This window comes from Gracilinanus agilis, chromosome 4 (genome assembly GCF_016433145.1).
Source record: "Gracilinanus agilis isolate LMUSP501 chromosome 4, AgileGrace, whole genome shotgun sequence".
NCBI classification, from domain to species: domain Eukaryota; kingdom Metazoa; phylum Chordata; class Mammalia; order Didelphimorphia; family Didelphidae; genus Gracilinanus; species Gracilinanus agilis.
In genome coordinates, this window is record NC_058133.1 from 458301975 (window position 1) to 458319163 (window position 17189).

The window sequence follows — 17189 nt, forward strand, 5'->3', positions numbered from 1 at the left end:
AGGAAGAGGAAGGAAGGAAGGAAGAGAGAGAGAGGGAGGAAGGAAGGAAGGAAGAGAGAGAGAGGGAGGGAGGGAGGAAGGAAGGAAGGAAGGAAGGAAGGAAGGAAGAAAGAGAATCATGATGAAGAAAAATGTGATTCAGAGATGGAAAAAATATGAAAAAATATGAGAAAAAATTTAAACCTCTGTAGAAACACTACATTTTTATCATCACTCATCATTAAAAATAGAAGTAAAAAATTAAGAGTAAAGTTTAAAATTCTGGTAACATAAAATTATTTACTTAAATTCAAGAAAGACCTACCAGTTCCATGGAATGTTGTGCCAACAACGCGAACACAGCTTGGTACTCGCAGGTCCCAAAATCTAACAGTCTTATCTTGGGAACCAGATGCAATCATCCATCCACTCCAAGTATAAAGTGCTAAAATATGACCTATGTGTAAAAAAGATCATACACTAGGTTAGAGTAGATTAAAAACCCTCCAAAACAGATAAAACTCAGTACTCAGTAATTGGAAATGGGTAGAAAGATTGGGCTTTTCTGCTTAACAGTAATTTAACATATATCTCAAAAGTGAATAAATGATTTTTGAAGAATTACAATTCAATAATAAACATAACTCTATAAAGAAATCATACATTGTACTATCCTATCCAAATGTGGATGTGATGTTGTGTTCTTGAAAGTGATGCCATTGCCTAGCCCTTCTGCCTTGGAACTCAGAAGGGGAGGGAGAGACAGAGACAGAGAGACAGACAGAGAGAGAGAGAAGGAAGTAGAAAGCTGGAAGGATTTTAAATATCAGCCTAGTGATGGACAACATGTCTATCATTGGAGATCCAGCTTAGGAGTTCACAGAGGCTCATCACCTAATGAGTTATCTTGGTTTGGAGTTGTTTTTTTTTTTTGACCAGAGCCATGAAAACCACGTACTAACATGTTGCTAGGTTATGCTCTGAATCAGCAAAATGAGTAATTGCTGTGGTGACATCCTAGATCTTTGAAGTAATATATATAATACTAAACATAATGTTGTTAGGAGATATTGAGACAGAATGGACAGTGTGGAACTAAGAGTCAGAAAGTCCTCAGTTTGAATCCTGCCTCTGACACTTAGTTGTGTGATCTTGGTAATTTGTAAAATAGGGATAACACCTGAATCCAAAACTGGTAAGAGGTTTGAGTGAGATTATATATGTAAAGTGACTTGTAAATATTAAGACACTATATACATATATATATTAGTGATTATTATTAGTAGTAACAATACTATGAATGAGTTAGTCAATAACTATTATTGCCTCATTGCCAGACACTGTGCTAAGGGCTGAAGATACAAAGAAAGAGAAAAATAATCCCTGACCTCAAGGAGTTCACCTTCCAGTGGAAGAGACATGTAAATAACTAGATATAAACAAGAGATATATGGCCTAGATAGAATGTAATGTGAGAGGGGAAGGCATTAGCAGCTGGGAAGACCTCCTAAAGAAGATGACATTTCCCAATTTAGAATAGTGAAGTATATGTTAAAGTAGGGTAGTCTCATCACATGAAATGTAATCATTATCACAATTCCTCAATAAAATAGTCGTTTTAGTGATTTCCCTCATCAAATCTATGCCCTAATGGTGAGGCTTGTTAGTGGTAAATAGCACTTTGAAATCCTTTTTCAGGGGGCAGCTGGGTATCTCAGTGGATTGAGAGCCAGGCCTAGAGACGGGAGGTCCTAGGTTCAAATCCGGCCTCAGACACTTCCCAGCTGTGTGACCCTGGGCAAGTCACTTGATCCCCATTGCCCACCCTTACCACTCTTCCACCTATAAGTCAATACACAGAAGTTAAGGGTTTAAAAAAAAAAAGAAAAGAAATCCTTTTTCAAATGATGTTTTTAGATCTAATGCTTTTTACTAGCTAACAGATATTGTAAATTAGAATGTAGAAGAGTATGTCACCCTGTGCTTTTCCTGTGCCCTTCTTTCAGCTGATAAAGGTTTGCATGACATTCCAAGCCTGCAGGAAGGGGGGAGCACCTGAGCTAACTTCAAGGATGTTATGACTTTATTCCTTTTGATAAGAGTTTGCAAGGCTGAGAAAGGCCACACAAGCACCCAAACAACCTTGAAAATCCAACAAACAGGACACAGGAGGGAACATGATAAGAGCTGCATTGGGGATCTTTGCACCCCTTTCCCGCTCTTCAGCCTGAAATGTTCCCTGAAACACCCATGGAAAAAATAATCTGAGGGAGGGTAGAGAATTTCCAGGATGGGAGGAGAGCAATAACCCAGACCCACATTAAGTCTAGCAATTTGAAATTCCTGCTTTGGCTTTTCCATCACCCTGGATACAAAATTTGTAACATCCTTGAATAAAAAGTTCCATGCCTTAAGATAAAGGGGTTTGAGTTGCAATTCTTTGGGGGAGGACCAGCATCTGCTCTCCCACAACAAAACTCGATCTTCCCCACCACGCTAAGAATCCATAATTTGATCTATAATTCTATATGCCATTATCAGAGGAAAAAAGACCAAACTGTACAAAATTATTCTAGTAGTATTATTTGTCACAGCAAAAATATTATTTATTGTTTTTATTTTGGAAGGCTTCTGAGAAAACTGCTGCAGACTAGAGAACTGCAGCAGGGGTCTCACTCTGACCCCTCTCTCCAGACTTTCTACATCAATCCAGTATGAAAAGTCTAGGTCTGGAAATTAACTATTTCTATGGTCTCTTATTTTTATTGAATGGTTCCTCCCATAAGCACCATTTAAAGGAAAGAGCCCAGGCCAGCCATGTCTTCATTCTTCTCCAGGCACCACTCCTGACTCTCTGAATTTACTCTACTATTCCCCCTTACTTTCTCCACACACACCCTCTTCTTCCTTTTATGTCTCATCTTCCCCTATTAAAATGTAAATGTATGAACTCAATATGTCCAAAATAGAACTCATCTTTATCCTTATCTAAACCTCCCCTCCTCCCACATCTTTCCCAACACAGTCCTCCCAATACCTCAGGCTCACAACCTAAAAGTCATCTTGGACTCCTCACTGTCTCTATTTCCTTACCCCATCCAAGCTGTTTCCAAGGCCTGTTGATTTCACCTCTGTAACTTCTCTCAAATTTGCCCCCTTCTCTCTGACCCTGCCACCACTCTAGTGCAGGCTCTCATCAACTCATACCTGGAATACTGTAGTCAGTCTATCTCTCTGCTCTCCCTACTCTAATCCATTCAAATACTAAAGTGATTTTCCTAATCAGGTCTAAAAATCTCTCTTTCTCAATCTCTCTTCCTCTCTCTCCACCCCTCTATTCCCCAACCCCCCTTTACCCCCAGCCCCAAGCAAACACAAAATCCTCTATTTGACATTCAAAGTTGTTAAACCCTAGCCCTCTATTATCTGTCCAGTCTTATTATAAAGCATCAGGTACTCTCTGATCCAGTGACACTTGGCCTCCTGGATGTTCAAGGCTTCAGGCATATTCTCTGGCTGTCCCCTATGTCTGGAATGCTCTTCTTCCTCCACTGTGACAACCTCCCTGGATTCTTTTAAATCCCAACTAAAATCCCACCTTCTATAGGAAACCTTTCCCAGTCCCTCTTAATTCCAGTGCTTTCCCTTTATTATTTCCTATTTATTCTGTACATAGTTTACTCTATATATATTTGCTTAAATGTTGTCTCCCCATTAGATTGCAAGCTCCCCAAGGGCAGTGGCTGTTATTTGCCTCTTTGTGCTTAGCACAGTACCTGGCACAAAATAGGCATTGATAGATGTTTAACGATTGATTACTAAATTGATAAATGTTTAACGATTGATTACTAAATACTTAATGACTTGACCTGAAACAACTCACATGAACAACTGAAGATTGATTAAATAAAATTATGGCATATGAAAATAATGAAATAAATCATAAGAAAGGACAAATATAAGTAACAAATGTAGTAAGACTAATATGAATACACAGTGAAGAAAACAGAACCCCCCCCGAAAAAAACCCAAAGCATATCATGACTATAACTATGTAAATAGTATAAACAATAATGATAAAATACAGAATATATATAGAAAAAAACAGGTTCATAAGGAAAATGAAATTTTTCATAAGAAAAATGAGGATAATTTGACTGCTATCTTGTTAGTTAGATGGAAGTTTTCAATTTCAAAAATTCTGGTTTGTGTTTTAATGTTTTTTAGTAGTTACTAACTTCATAATAAGCTTTTAAAAATTGGCTGTCATAAAACAACTGAAATCAAATATTACATACCAGTGTGACCACTCAGAGCATGGAGGCCCTGTCCTCGTTGACAATCTGTTGTATAAATATTACAATCCCCTGCTCCAGCACTTATCAAAATAGCTCCACCACTTTCTGGACCTTCCATAAAAGCCAAATCTCTAATGGTCCCATCATGCATACTGAATTCCAGATCAGGTCCTGAAACAGTAATTTAAAATTTTGAAAAAAGAAAAACATAAAAACTATGGAATGGGGGCAACATAATATAAAGATAGGAACACTGAATTTGGAGTCAGCTGATTAAAATTTTAAATTAACTCTGTTATTAGCTGTTTAACCTTATGGAAATCATTTAAATTCTTTTGAGTCTCTGGACCCAAAAGAATTTTAATGATTTCTCATCTGAGGAGGTTGTTCTAGATGATTTTTAAGGTACCTTCCACCTCTAAATCTTATAAACTTATGGAATGTTGTTGTTAATTACTGTGATATCTGATATGTCCCACTACACATGCCTGAAGTTCTCCAAGGACTTTTTTTTTTTTATTTAAACCTAGATTTTACAATCTAATTCGTTTGTCTGGATAAATTTTAACAATATAAGCTTGAGGGAGCAGCTGGGTGGTTCAGTGGATTGAGAGTCAGGCCTAGAGATGGGAGGTTGTAGGTTAAAATCTGGCCTCAGACACTTCCTAGCTGTGTGACCCTGGGCAAGTCACTTAATCCCCATTGCCTAGCTCTTACCACTCTTCTGCCTTGAAACCAAACATAGTATTGATTCTAAAATGGAAGGCAAGAGTTTAAAAAATAAAAGAAATATTTTTTAAAAATATTTAATTTAAAAATATAAGCTTGAGAAATCAAGGCATTAATTTTTAATAATTGCTAAAGAAAAATAATACAGTAGCAAAAGATAAATTGTTTAAATGTAAAAAAAACTCAAATTAATGGCACTTTTTAATTTGACCAAACTTTTATGGCTAATTTTCATAATCATCTTATAAAAAAAATTATTAATGCTCTTTCCTTTTCCCCCATCCTCCTCTTTTATGTCATTGGAACTGAAAGCTTATGGGACTGAAGCTACATTTTTAGGTGTCATTCAAAATAAGAGAAGGTGTAAGAGTGAAATTTGGGAGATGCCATCTTTAAGTATATGTATGTATTTTCTATGGACATGTGGAAATTATCAAACTACATTTCCCGTAGTCCAACGGGTTTCTGGTTCCGGTTCTTTGGGCGTGGGGACGCCTACGTCTCCACGCAGAGAACAGTTTAAATCTCCTGGGTTAGGAGGGAGTGGCCTCTTGGCTGCAGACTCAGGAAGAGACGGGAGGTAACAATAATGGCTGGGGTGGCAGTTTTAAGTTCTTACAAGCGCGTGGTCTAATGATTTTACCAGCATGGCCATGGCTTTAATTAAACTACTAATATATATTATTATATCAGCCTTTATTATTTTTTATCTTAATAGAAGGAAAGAAAAGCCTAACCAAAGTTAACTAATTCCCTATTAATAAAATCCTGGATAATTAGTTAAAACATTACACCCAAGCTGAAACAGTATCTTGTCAAATTTAAAGTATATGAATGAAAAATGGTCACTTATATAAGCATGACCTAAGCTAGTGAAATATCAAAACTGAGTATTCTTTAGTAAATTCCTTAATTCTAGTTAAAACAAGCATAAAATTGTTTTGTGAAAGTTAACAATGGAAAAATTAAAAGTAAGCACACTTATAAGAAATCCTTGTGCCCTACCTGTTGCATTACAAGTCTCCGCATTAAAAGGTAGTACTTTGACATATTTGTCATTTGAACCAGTAGCTAATAATTGCCCACAAGGACTCCACGCCACACAGTAGATTGATCCTTTATGATGTTTATTCCTCTTAAAACGTACTACTGGCTGCTTGGGAGAGCTATATGCGCTAGAAAGAGAAAAGTACTATAATATAGTAATTATAATATATATTGTAAGTTTTTATCTTGTTGACAAATTGCTCAAAATGGAATTCTATGAAATATTTATTGATACATAAAATTCATTTCTGGTTTAATATTACTCCTAGATAACATGAGGGTCAGAACGATCTTACTATTTCAGACTTTACTTTTGTTGACAGTTTTTTTTAATATTTCAAGATCTAAATACCTTTTAAAATTTTTCTTTCATCTACATCTGGCTCAAAGGTTCAATAAGCAAATTTGGCATAAAGTAGGACCTCATTTTACATGACAAATACATTTCAAGATCCTTCAGCTGAAAATCATGCATGATGGCAAAACACATTATTTAGTAAGTATTTATTATATGAACATACATCCTTATATGAACATAGGTACTTTATAACTTTCCCTAGGCTTATCAGATTTACTAACATTACTACTCTGGTACTTTGGTGCCATTATCAATAACTAAATAACATTAACTAAATAAAGAAAAGCACTTGTCTGATGCAGTCATAACAAGTGGGAACTCCAGACAAAGCTTGATGCAGGGACTAAAGTTTGGAACAAAACAATGTAATGACTCATACTAACACTTCCCAGAGCAAGAATAAACAGAATATACATGATTTGGCAAACTGCTACAAGACTTTATGCGTCTTCAAAAAATGGCATAGATTCAGGGTATAATGAAAATTTTTTTACTTTACATAGCTTTCTGACTTCATTTTTTTTTATTGCCAATCATAAATACCTGAATTCAAGTGTGTTGAGTTCAAGTAAAACAAAGTCCTACTGTACTATGAAAAATAATTAAAGTAATAGTTTGGTCTCATTTTAGCTTAACAATAATTCTAGGAGATGAGTATTAGTATTCCCATTTTATAGATAAAGACACTGAGGCTCAAAGAGGTTAACTTGACTTGCTCAGTCACATAGTAAGCATCTAAAGTAGGATTTGAAATAACTAACTTGAATCCAAGTCCAGCATTCTATCTACTATGCCACTTAGCTGCTGCTATTTAGCTAACAAAATCTCTCTTCCATTTAAAAAAATTATTAGCATAATAACTTTCAAATGATTAGATTATTTCTTTTTTAAAAAGACAACTACAAAACAAGATATCATATTTCTTTCATCTACTTTTCCCTACAGATATAAAATATAAACAATAAGTTCTCAGTGATGGGTAGGCTAAGCCAATTAGTTGTCCACATTAAGTCTGACATCAATATGGTAAACCCCTAGGAGTTCCTTAAAAAGAGGCAAACCAGCTAGTATATACTTTAACAGAGTTTTAAAATGCAATGCTATATAAATATAAATTGTTGTTTTTCAATCATGTCTGACTCTTCGTGACCCCATTTGGGATTTTCTTGGCAAAGATTAGTATCTTTGGAGTGGTTTGTCATTTCTTTCTCCAGCTTCCAGAGGAGGAAGTTGAAGCAAACAGACTTAAATGACTTGTCCAGGGTCACACTGCTAGGAAGTGTCTGTGGCTAGATTTGAACTCAGGAAGATGAGTCTTCTTGACTTCAGATCCAGCCCTCTATCTGCTGTGGCACCCAAGTGCCCATTGTTATTTTTACTGTTACTGTTAATATTCTGTCTGACATAAGTCATTTGAACCCACATGTATTATAAAGGCATAGAGAATATTTTAAAATTAATGATCAACTAAAATGCATCTTTATGAAAATTATTTTATAAAGTTAATCAGATACATATTTCAGGAATCTAAATAAAATTTTTAAATGTTGCAAAAAACTAATACCATATAGCTAGTAAATAAAATAAAGGAGAAGCCTAACAAAGTAGAAGTTTGACAATGACAGTTGGCAAGAGCCAGTATGACAATTAAAATCTTAAAAAATGATTGTCATCATTTATACATACCTAGGATCAATGACTTCTGGATAGGCACATACTCTCAAAGTTTTTGAATTTGAGCCAACAGCATACAAATTGCCAACTGGATGAAAAGCTACTGCTCGGACAGCTTGTGTGTCTTCTAAGGTGTTAATACAAACAAATTGCTTCTTTGACTTGTCACCCTGTGGAAAGAATGTTTTAAAAAATAAAAGTATATTCAGTTTTAATTAAAATGTGATTCCTATTTGATTATCTTAATACAATTAATTAGAATCAGATGTTTATGTGGTATAAAGCTCTAATTGTTATACTTTACTTTCCTCACAAGTAAACTAACCACAGAAATATTAACATTTTTCAAAACATCACATTTCTTCTTTTACAATAGCAAGATATAGGAATAAACATAAATCTGGTACCAAATTTAGTTATTTTCAGTTTTTTCAAATTAGAAAGAGTAACCTGAAAATACAGGTAAAATTCCATGAAAACTAAAAAAGCAGTATTTTTGGTTCTTTAGAAGTTGACAAGATAAAGATTAAGGGTTGAAATTAATATCTCAAAAAAATGCAAAATGCCATTTCAAAATGTATTGTATTTTCTGTTTTTTACTCTGAATATTTTTGTTCTTATGTTTAAAACTAATTTTTGCAACATGATTTTTTATTCCTCTGAATTTTCATGGGATACATAAAAACCACTCATTTATAATCTTAATTGTTCAATTTTATATATGCTTTAAGGTTTGCAAAGCACTTTACATATATTATCACATTTGCTCTATTATCTTCTTTGATAATTACAAATGTCTATTGTATTTTCTATCCAACCAGATAAAAAGAATGATGGGCACAAGGTAGATAAAGGAAAAATGCATGGAGTGAATCATCACTGAAATGACTACAACCTGCTAAAATATTGGCTGTCTTTACCCATATTGAATTCCTCAAACTGAAAGATCACTAATGAGACAAAGCAGGAATTACTAATTTTTTTTGTTTTTTCAATTTTTTATTATATACTTAGTAACCACTATGACCAAGAGCAAAAAATTTAAATAAACAAATGCATTTTAAAAAACATGTGAAACCAGAAATTCCACAGAGTTGACAATTTGTTTAAAAATATGTAAATTATATATGTGTTAATATAAATATTCTCTACTTTTGAATTCCCTTGGGATTTGTTTTACTGCAATACTTTTTTCACTTGATTTTGTGGCTGTTATTTTTTTAAATGTAATCATTGTTCGTGTTATTTTTATTCTCTTTTTTCTCTTTTTCATCTCTTCATATGTTTCCCTTATTTTCTTTATTTTTAGTATTTGTCATTTCTAATAACATAATACAATTCATTACATTCAAATACCACAATCTATCCAGTCAATTCTCTCAATCATTGCATTTGTGTTATTTACAGTTATTTTGGCACTACAAACAAAGCTTCCCTGAGTATTTTTATACATACACAGTTTTTTACCCTTTCATTAATGCCCTCATGTCCTAATCCTTGTAATAGAATCCATAGGTCAATGAGCATGAATAGCTTTGCAAGTCTTAATGTATATTTCCATCTTATTTTCTAAAAAATAATTCATAGCTGCTCTAGAAATGTAATATTAGACCTGTTTCTCCATTCCTATCAGCATTTAATTTGATCAGCTTAATCCATCTGGTTCTCAGTTAGCATACATTACCAGCATTATATTTAACTAGATTGGTCCTTAGGCAGCTGAGACAGTCTGTTGTCAGGACCATACTTTTTCCAAAACCAAGTCTTTCCAGCTTGGTCATGCCTAGTAGAACTTTTGTTTAATATATTTTTTAAAATTAAAACTTTTAGAAGTATTACCTCATCTCCTCTTGACTTTGATAGAGTACCTGATGAATCTGAAAAATGTGGCTGAATGACACAATGTTCTGTTGAGCTGTTTGAACAGAAATTCAAATTCAATTTGTTTTGAATATCATAACAGAAATAAGATCAATTTATTGTTTTCAATCTCTAATATTTACTAGAGCAGCCAACATGTACTTATTGAATGGGTATGTCCAGCATTGGTCTAGAGTTTAATGCCAGTCATACATTTATTAAGCACCTACTGTATGCTAGTCACGAAGGATATTAATGCAATATAAAAAAACTATGAAGGACTTTAAAAGCCAAAGAGGATTTTATATTTTATCTTGAAAGTAACAGGAATCACTGGAGTTGATTGAATAGGGGGAATGACATGCCCAGAACTGCTCTTAAAGAAAATCTCTGTGACAATTGAATGGAGGATGGACTATAGTGGAGAAGATAGCAATTAGAAAGCTACTGGAACAGTCTAAGTGTGAGGTGATGAGGACCTGCACCAGGATGGTAGTAGTATCAGAGAAGAGAAAAGCATATGCAAAAGATGTTTTAAAGGTAGAAAGATTAGTATTTGGCAATTAAATGTATTGAGGAAAGGGGAGGAGAGGTGAAAGTCAGTGAGCTGAGAATGAAATCAAGGTGGTAAGCCTGAGTGAATGGAAAGATGTTGGAATCTTCAATAGTAACAGGGAAATAAGAAAGAGGGAAGGGATTGACTGCAGCATATGGTTTTTACCCAGATTACAGAATAGGAAAGAGTTGGAGGTTATTAGAGCTAAAGGGGATTTTAGACATAATCTAGTCCAGTGATGGTGAACCTTTTAGAGATGGAGCGCTGGGCCCCTGTCCCCTCCCTCCCCAGACTCAGAGACCAAGTACCATGCCCTCCTCCCCCCAGCACCTTACCCCAGTCAGGGAAGGGAGGAAGTGCTCCCATTGGGTTGCTGGGCAGAGGGGTGGGTCATATGAGAAATGTCCTCAGGCATATGGAGAAGGGGAGGGGAACACCTCTATCCTGAGTCCCTCTGGCTCTCTAGTAAGGAACTCTGGCAGGTAACTGCAGGCGTGCCCACAGTGAGTAACAGCCTTAGGAATTGGTGTTGTTATTATCCCCATTTTATAGGAAACTGAGGTTAAATATCTTACTCAAGTTAACATACCTAGCAAGTGTCAGAGGTCAAATTTGAACTCAGGTCTTCCTGACTCTAGTCCTGGGGCTCTATCTATTGCACTACCCATCTATCTTTACAGACAAACATGAGCAATGTAAAAGGGGTTTGAGAAATAGCTATCATACTAAGATTTATAGTTCAGAGAGATAAGCATTCACTTTAAGTCTTGAGAGCAATTTAGGAATACTGTGTTGAATGGGAAAATGGTCTTGAATTATACTTGGGGAGTTCTTAAATGGACACACAGTCTGCAAGAGACAGACTTAGAGAAAGGATTACAAATTGCAAGAACTGAAAAGCAATGAGGAGATGGCTTTCCTAGCCCTGCCTGAGACTTGAGGAAATAAGCTGGAAAGAATCAATAGCATGGGGACAACTGAAAGGAGAAACTGTAAGGAAGAGCTAAACAGAGGAGGAAAGAGTAAACCATCAAGCTATGCAAACATCTTAGAACAGCAAATTCAGGTCAAAGTTATAGCTGACTCATCTCTTCAAGGACTGTGGGAAGTTCATAAAGAAGGTTTGATTTTCTCCTCAACTTGCCCTTCCTCTCTAACTGTCCAAAAGTAGAACACTGTTTATATGCACTGCCTGCCTCTTTTACCTAAATATTTCTTGTATCCTGATTTTGCTTTAAACATAAAGTGGCTGGGGAGTTAGCTAGAAAGGCACAAAGCTTTAAATTAGGACAAATAGATCAGTTTGAAATTGGAAATTTTCCTAAATGGGGGCTCTGGCCTACTGTATCTGTACTATAACTTCGTTTGATATAAACTCCACAAAACCATTAGAGAATGGGGCTACCTAGACTTGAGGGCCATTATACTGCTCTTAGTCTAAAAGTGAAATAGCTTTAGATATGTGAAAGGAAGTAAAAGGAAGGAAACAGATGAGGTCCAAGTGTACCTTCATTTCCACTCCTACCAAAAGGGAAGTGATACTTCCTGGAGTAAGAACTACCACTTTTTATAGCAGTATTTCCAATTGTGAGCAAACTACTTACCCTTGGTTTCCATGGACAGGTGACTCTTCAAGAAGAGGTATCTGATTTGATCCATGGTTAAGAGGAGTGCTTGTATTAATATTTTGTGTATCAGGTGTTACCCTTTGATTAGCATCTGGAGGAGGTGTTACAAAACTAGTTGAAGAAGTGTTGTTAGAGCCATTCCCTTTGTTTCCATTACATTGTTTTCCAAGAGTTGATACTTCATTACCAAGACTGTCCATACCAATATTTAATTCTCCAAGCTTTTGAATAGATCTGTAAGACAATTATTTCAAAACAAAAAAGGTCATATCCATCACATCAAAACAGATGAAATTCTTGAGAAGAAAAAGAAAAAATTATCATAAGTTATCTGTAATAATTTACATATTAGAAAATGGTAATAATTAACAAAAAGTAACTATTAGCCAACTTACTAAAAATGAGTGTCACTATTATTTCTAGTGTTAAAGTTTAATTATAAAGTCGGGTTTTCTTTATTTTAGCTTACCTTTTCTTACATAAGAGTTTGCTGCCATTTTCCATTTAACATCAAGTAATTTTTTTTAATTAAAGGTTCAATTAAAATCTTATTCAAACACCTGATCATGGTGTACAGGCGACATTTGACTCTGGTACAGCAAGGCAGCAGATAACAAGATGGCCATAGTGTATGGCTAGAAGCATGGTCTGATGGTCTAGTATGAATGTGAGACAGTGAGTTACCTGAATAGTTTTACTCACTGTCTGTAATAAGACAATTGAGACAAAACAGTGTATCAAGACCCCAGGATATTATCTTTAGAGGTTTGGTCACCAGCTATGTACAATAGTAGGTGTACTAGCCTAGACTACCAGACTATATACTTCTTCAGTCCACCAGACATCCAAAAACCAGGCCCTAAAAACTTAACAGGGGGCAGCTGGGTAGCTCAGTGGATTGATAGGCCTAGAGACGGGAGGTCCTAGGTTCAAATCCGGCCTCAGACACTTCCCAGCTGTGTGACCCTGGGCAAGTCACTTGACCCCCATTGCCTACCCTTACAACTCTTCTACCTAGGAAGCAATACACAGAAGTTAAGGGTTTAAAAAAACAAAAAACTTAACAGTCTCAGACTGGGTATTTCCACCCTGGGCTCTAACTATCCTGACTGGCAAGTGAGTATAAACTCACCTCAGACCACGAGACTATGATTCCAGCCATATACCCTTTGATTCTATCTCTGGCCCTAAGAATTGTTATCAGATCATCACTTCCATTGCTTCTGGAAAAGTTAATCAACTACTCCATGAGCTCCACTCACCATTTTTGTGACTTCACATATTAAAACATCCTTCTTTGGAAACTTCTATACTATGTATGGTCTCTGCTAAATAGAATGTAAGCTAGTAAGGGCAACTTTTGTATCTGTATCCATCCCTAGCTTTTAACAAAGTGCTTGGCACATAGTAAGCACTTAATGCTTTGCATTTCTTCATTGAAAATTATTCTATAATTGATAAATCCTACACAAAAATGAAAAATCTTCAAACAGATTCAGCAATTAATAGTATATATCTTACAAGAATTGACCTCCCTAGACCAGTGATGGGCAAAATTTTTAAAGGGGCCAAAGGAAAGGAAATGCTCATCTGCTTCTAAAGCAACTCTTTCGAAGTTTCATTGTACTATATACTAATCATTGTATTCATCAGATTAGAAATAATGTTGAGCTCCAGATAGAACATTTCAGGGGGCTGCATCTGGCCCACAGGCTGTAGTTTGTCCATCACTGCCCTAGATAAATACTGACTTACTATCCAAAGGCTGATCACCATGTGGATTTTTGGCCACATTAATCTATGAAACAAACCTACAGGAAATAAGACATCACTCAAAGTAAAGTAAAATATCAACAAAATGAATTTTTTTCTGGAGGAGCATGGAAAGGATTTTAAGATCAATTCCAATTTACCTACAAAAAGCCTGTAAAGAAAGAAAATTAAAACATATAGACTGAAAAGTAGAAAATTGCTTATTTCAAAAGATCCTGATCTGAATTCATCTTTTCCTATTTAATCTTTTTTGTTGTTCATTTTTGTATCAGTTGTATCCAACTCTTTGTGACCAAATGTGAGGTTTTCTTGGCAAAGATAATGGAGTGGTTTACAATTTCTTTCTCTACCTCATTTTACAAATAAGCTGAAACAAAGAGGGTTAAGTGATTTGCCCAGTGTCACCCTACTAATAAGTGTTTGAGGACAGATTTGAACTCAGCATTCTAATCATTGCACAACCTAGCTACCCACTTACTCACTGGTATAGCATAAATTCTATTTCTATTAAAATTAGAATATTTTACAAAGTGATAAGTACTATACTTATTACAAGGTTAGTGGTCTCCTGGATGTGAGAAAGGAAGCCATTAGGAAGCAGCAGTCGTAAACAAAAAAGAATAACAAAACTTTCTTTAAAAAAATAAAGAAAAATAAAGCAGCTAAGTTGCTACACAGCAGCTAAATGCTTCCAATTGAGGAAGGTAGTAAAATAGGAAAATCAGAGAATAAGAAATCTGAATAAACAAACTGTTAAATCTGCTACCCCAGTTGAAGGGTTTATGGAAGAACATGAATAAAGAGAGCATGAGAGGAGTAGGCACGAGCATGATCTATCCATTATAAGGAATACTCACCTCAATGACAGAACAACTCCAGTGAAATACTAATCTAATGAGTAAGGGCATGTTATCCAGAAAAAAAGATTGTGGAACAAATCAACTATTATGTTTGCAAAATTCTAGAAAAATACAAAACTATTAATAATAACCAATACATTAAATAGGATCAGTTGAATTTCTACATATATTCAAATCACCTGTTATGCTCTAAACCAGTGATTCCCAAAGTGGGTGCTACCACCAGCTGGTGGGTGCTGCAGCGATCCAGGGAGAATGGTAATGGCCACAGGTGCATTTATTTTTCCTATTAATTGCTATTAAAATTAAAAAATAATTAATTTCCAAAGGGCTAAGTAATATTTTTTCTGGAAAGGGGGTAGTAGGCCAAAAAAGTTTGGGAACCACTGCTCTTAACCTTAAGACTATAATTTTATACTGTATAAGAGAGGAATGATTAAGAGGTAATGCCAGCCTAATAAGGACTATCATAGATCTCACAGTACTTGGTCCAGAATTATTTTGAAAAATATTAAAATTATTAAATTAATTATGAAATTATTAAGTTTATGAATCGTTAAATTCAGTGGTATTGCTATGTCTAAAATGATGAAACTGATTTCAAAATAACCTTGGAAAGACAAAAAAAATAGTTTATCAAAAAACAGTTAATTCAACAGGGAGAAGTACACTGGAGGGACAAGAAATGAATTACATAGCTATAAACCAGGTCATGACTACAGTAATTAAACACAAGTCACCGAAGCAAGGGATCCAACATAATAACTCACAAGTTAAATGAGTCAAAGACTGTTATTTCTAAAAAATAAAACAAAAATCTAACATACTAAAGTTTTGCTTACTGGTAGAAAATTATCTAATTTGTGGGTTTTTCATGCCTCATTTCTTTTCTGCCTTGTCCTATATGTTATGGCTAGTAAATCCCTCTATTTAACTATCCCAACCTTCTGTTCACCTAAACTGTATTAACTAAAATCACCAGCATCTCAGGTGAAAACTTCCTTTTCTTGGATTTCTCTTCCATTTACTCAAATCCCCATACAGTTTAGCCTTACTTCTCTGCTAGTTCTTCTTCTCTGCCTGTTCCAATTATTCTGTGCATTGGTATTCTGCTCTAGTATAAACAAACTCCACTCATCTTTATCTCATCTTTTTTTTAATACTGTTAAATTTTTGACTAGTGGTCAACAATAAGCATTTAATAAGTGCTGCCTACATGTCGAGTACTATATAATACCTTGGAAATACAAATACATGGAAAAAGGCAGTCCCTGCTCTGAAGAAGCTTGTATTCTAATGGGGAAAAACAACTATAAAAGGAATTGAAAAATATTACTGGAAGAGAGAGGGAGGAAAGGAAGGAGCATAAGAACAGTGAAGTCCCAAAGAGTCAGAAATGGAGCCTGGGCACTTCCTTGAAGTGAAGGAATTTACCAATCAAAGAAGGAAGCCTAAGAAGGGGCTTTTCCAAGGTGGTTTCTAGAAAGACAAAGTTGCCTGAAGCATGGTAGAAAAGTCCAGGTTATAAGGAGTAGACCTGGGAGAGAGGTGAAAGAAACTTCACTGAAACGGTGGTTTTCATTTCAGTTTATACAAAAATACTTCTCCAGAGAAAAATGTTTTTTAAAGTTTGGACTGTTGGCTTTTTTCCCACCAGCTGTACTCCATAGACTGGATTACACCATGATCATGCTACCAGAAAACTCATCATCTTGGAGATTGCATCAATTTTGCTACTCATACCTCAGAGATGTCTTCACTTAGTTATAGCTTCTGGCTTCTTGTCTTCCGGATTTCATTCATTATGCTTGCAAATCTTATTCTTTCACTTTTTTGAAGATGTGTGTCACTATGAATTCAAATTTTCTTCTCTACTAATTATTTTTGCTATGAAGACCCTAAGTTTTCAGTTGTTTTCCTCTAACTTGTTTATTTTATTTTTGGATCTTTCTAGAACATCTTGTTATTCTATGCTCTAATAGGATTCCACAGGGTTCAATAGTTCAATTTTTCAATTTCTTTCATCTTGTAATATGTAGAAAAAATTTTAAACCTCTTTACGATTTTAATACTTATCCTTTTGGGGGTAGCTAGGTGGCTCAGTGGATTGAGAGCCAGGCCTAGAGACAGAAGGTCCTGGGTTCCAATTGGCCTCAGACACTTCCTAGCTGTGTGACTCTGGGCAAGTCACTTAACCCCCTTACCACTCTTCTGCCTTAGAACCAATAGAGTATTGATTCTAAGAGTTTTTTAAAAATACTTATCCTCCTAACATTAGTATACTCATTGTTAATTTATCTGTTTGTGCTCTAGGTTTTTAACTGAATTTTATCCTTGAAATCTTGGGTGGTTTTAGGAACAGGCACACACACATTTCTTCTCTCTCTCTCTCTCTCTCTCTCTCTCTCTCTCTCTCTCTCTCTCTCT

The 17189-nt window shown here is 35.2% G+C and overlaps 1 protein-coding gene across 3 annotated transcripts in view; it reads right to left on the bottom strand.

Annotated features, from left to right (window-relative positions):
• The window catches only part of WDR47 (WD repeat domain 47), a 58492-nt gene that overhangs the window by 15537 nt on the left and 25766 nt on the right, over positions 1–17189 (bottom strand). For all 3 annotated transcript variants that reach the window (XM_044672245.1, XM_044672244.1, XM_044672243.1), the window contains exons 7-12: positions 12106–12363; positions 9925–10000; positions 8098–8255; positions 6012–6181; positions 4278–4448; positions 305–436 (exon numbers count right to left, since the gene is read on the bottom strand). In XM_044672245.1, the coding sequence (XP_044528180.1) occupies positions 305–436; positions 4278–4448; positions 6012–6181; positions 8098–8255; positions 9925–10000; positions 12106–12363 (965 nt within the window). The remainder of the gene's footprint in view (positions 1–304; positions 437–4277; positions 4449–6011; positions 6182–8097; positions 8256–9924; positions 10001–12105; positions 12364–17189) is intronic.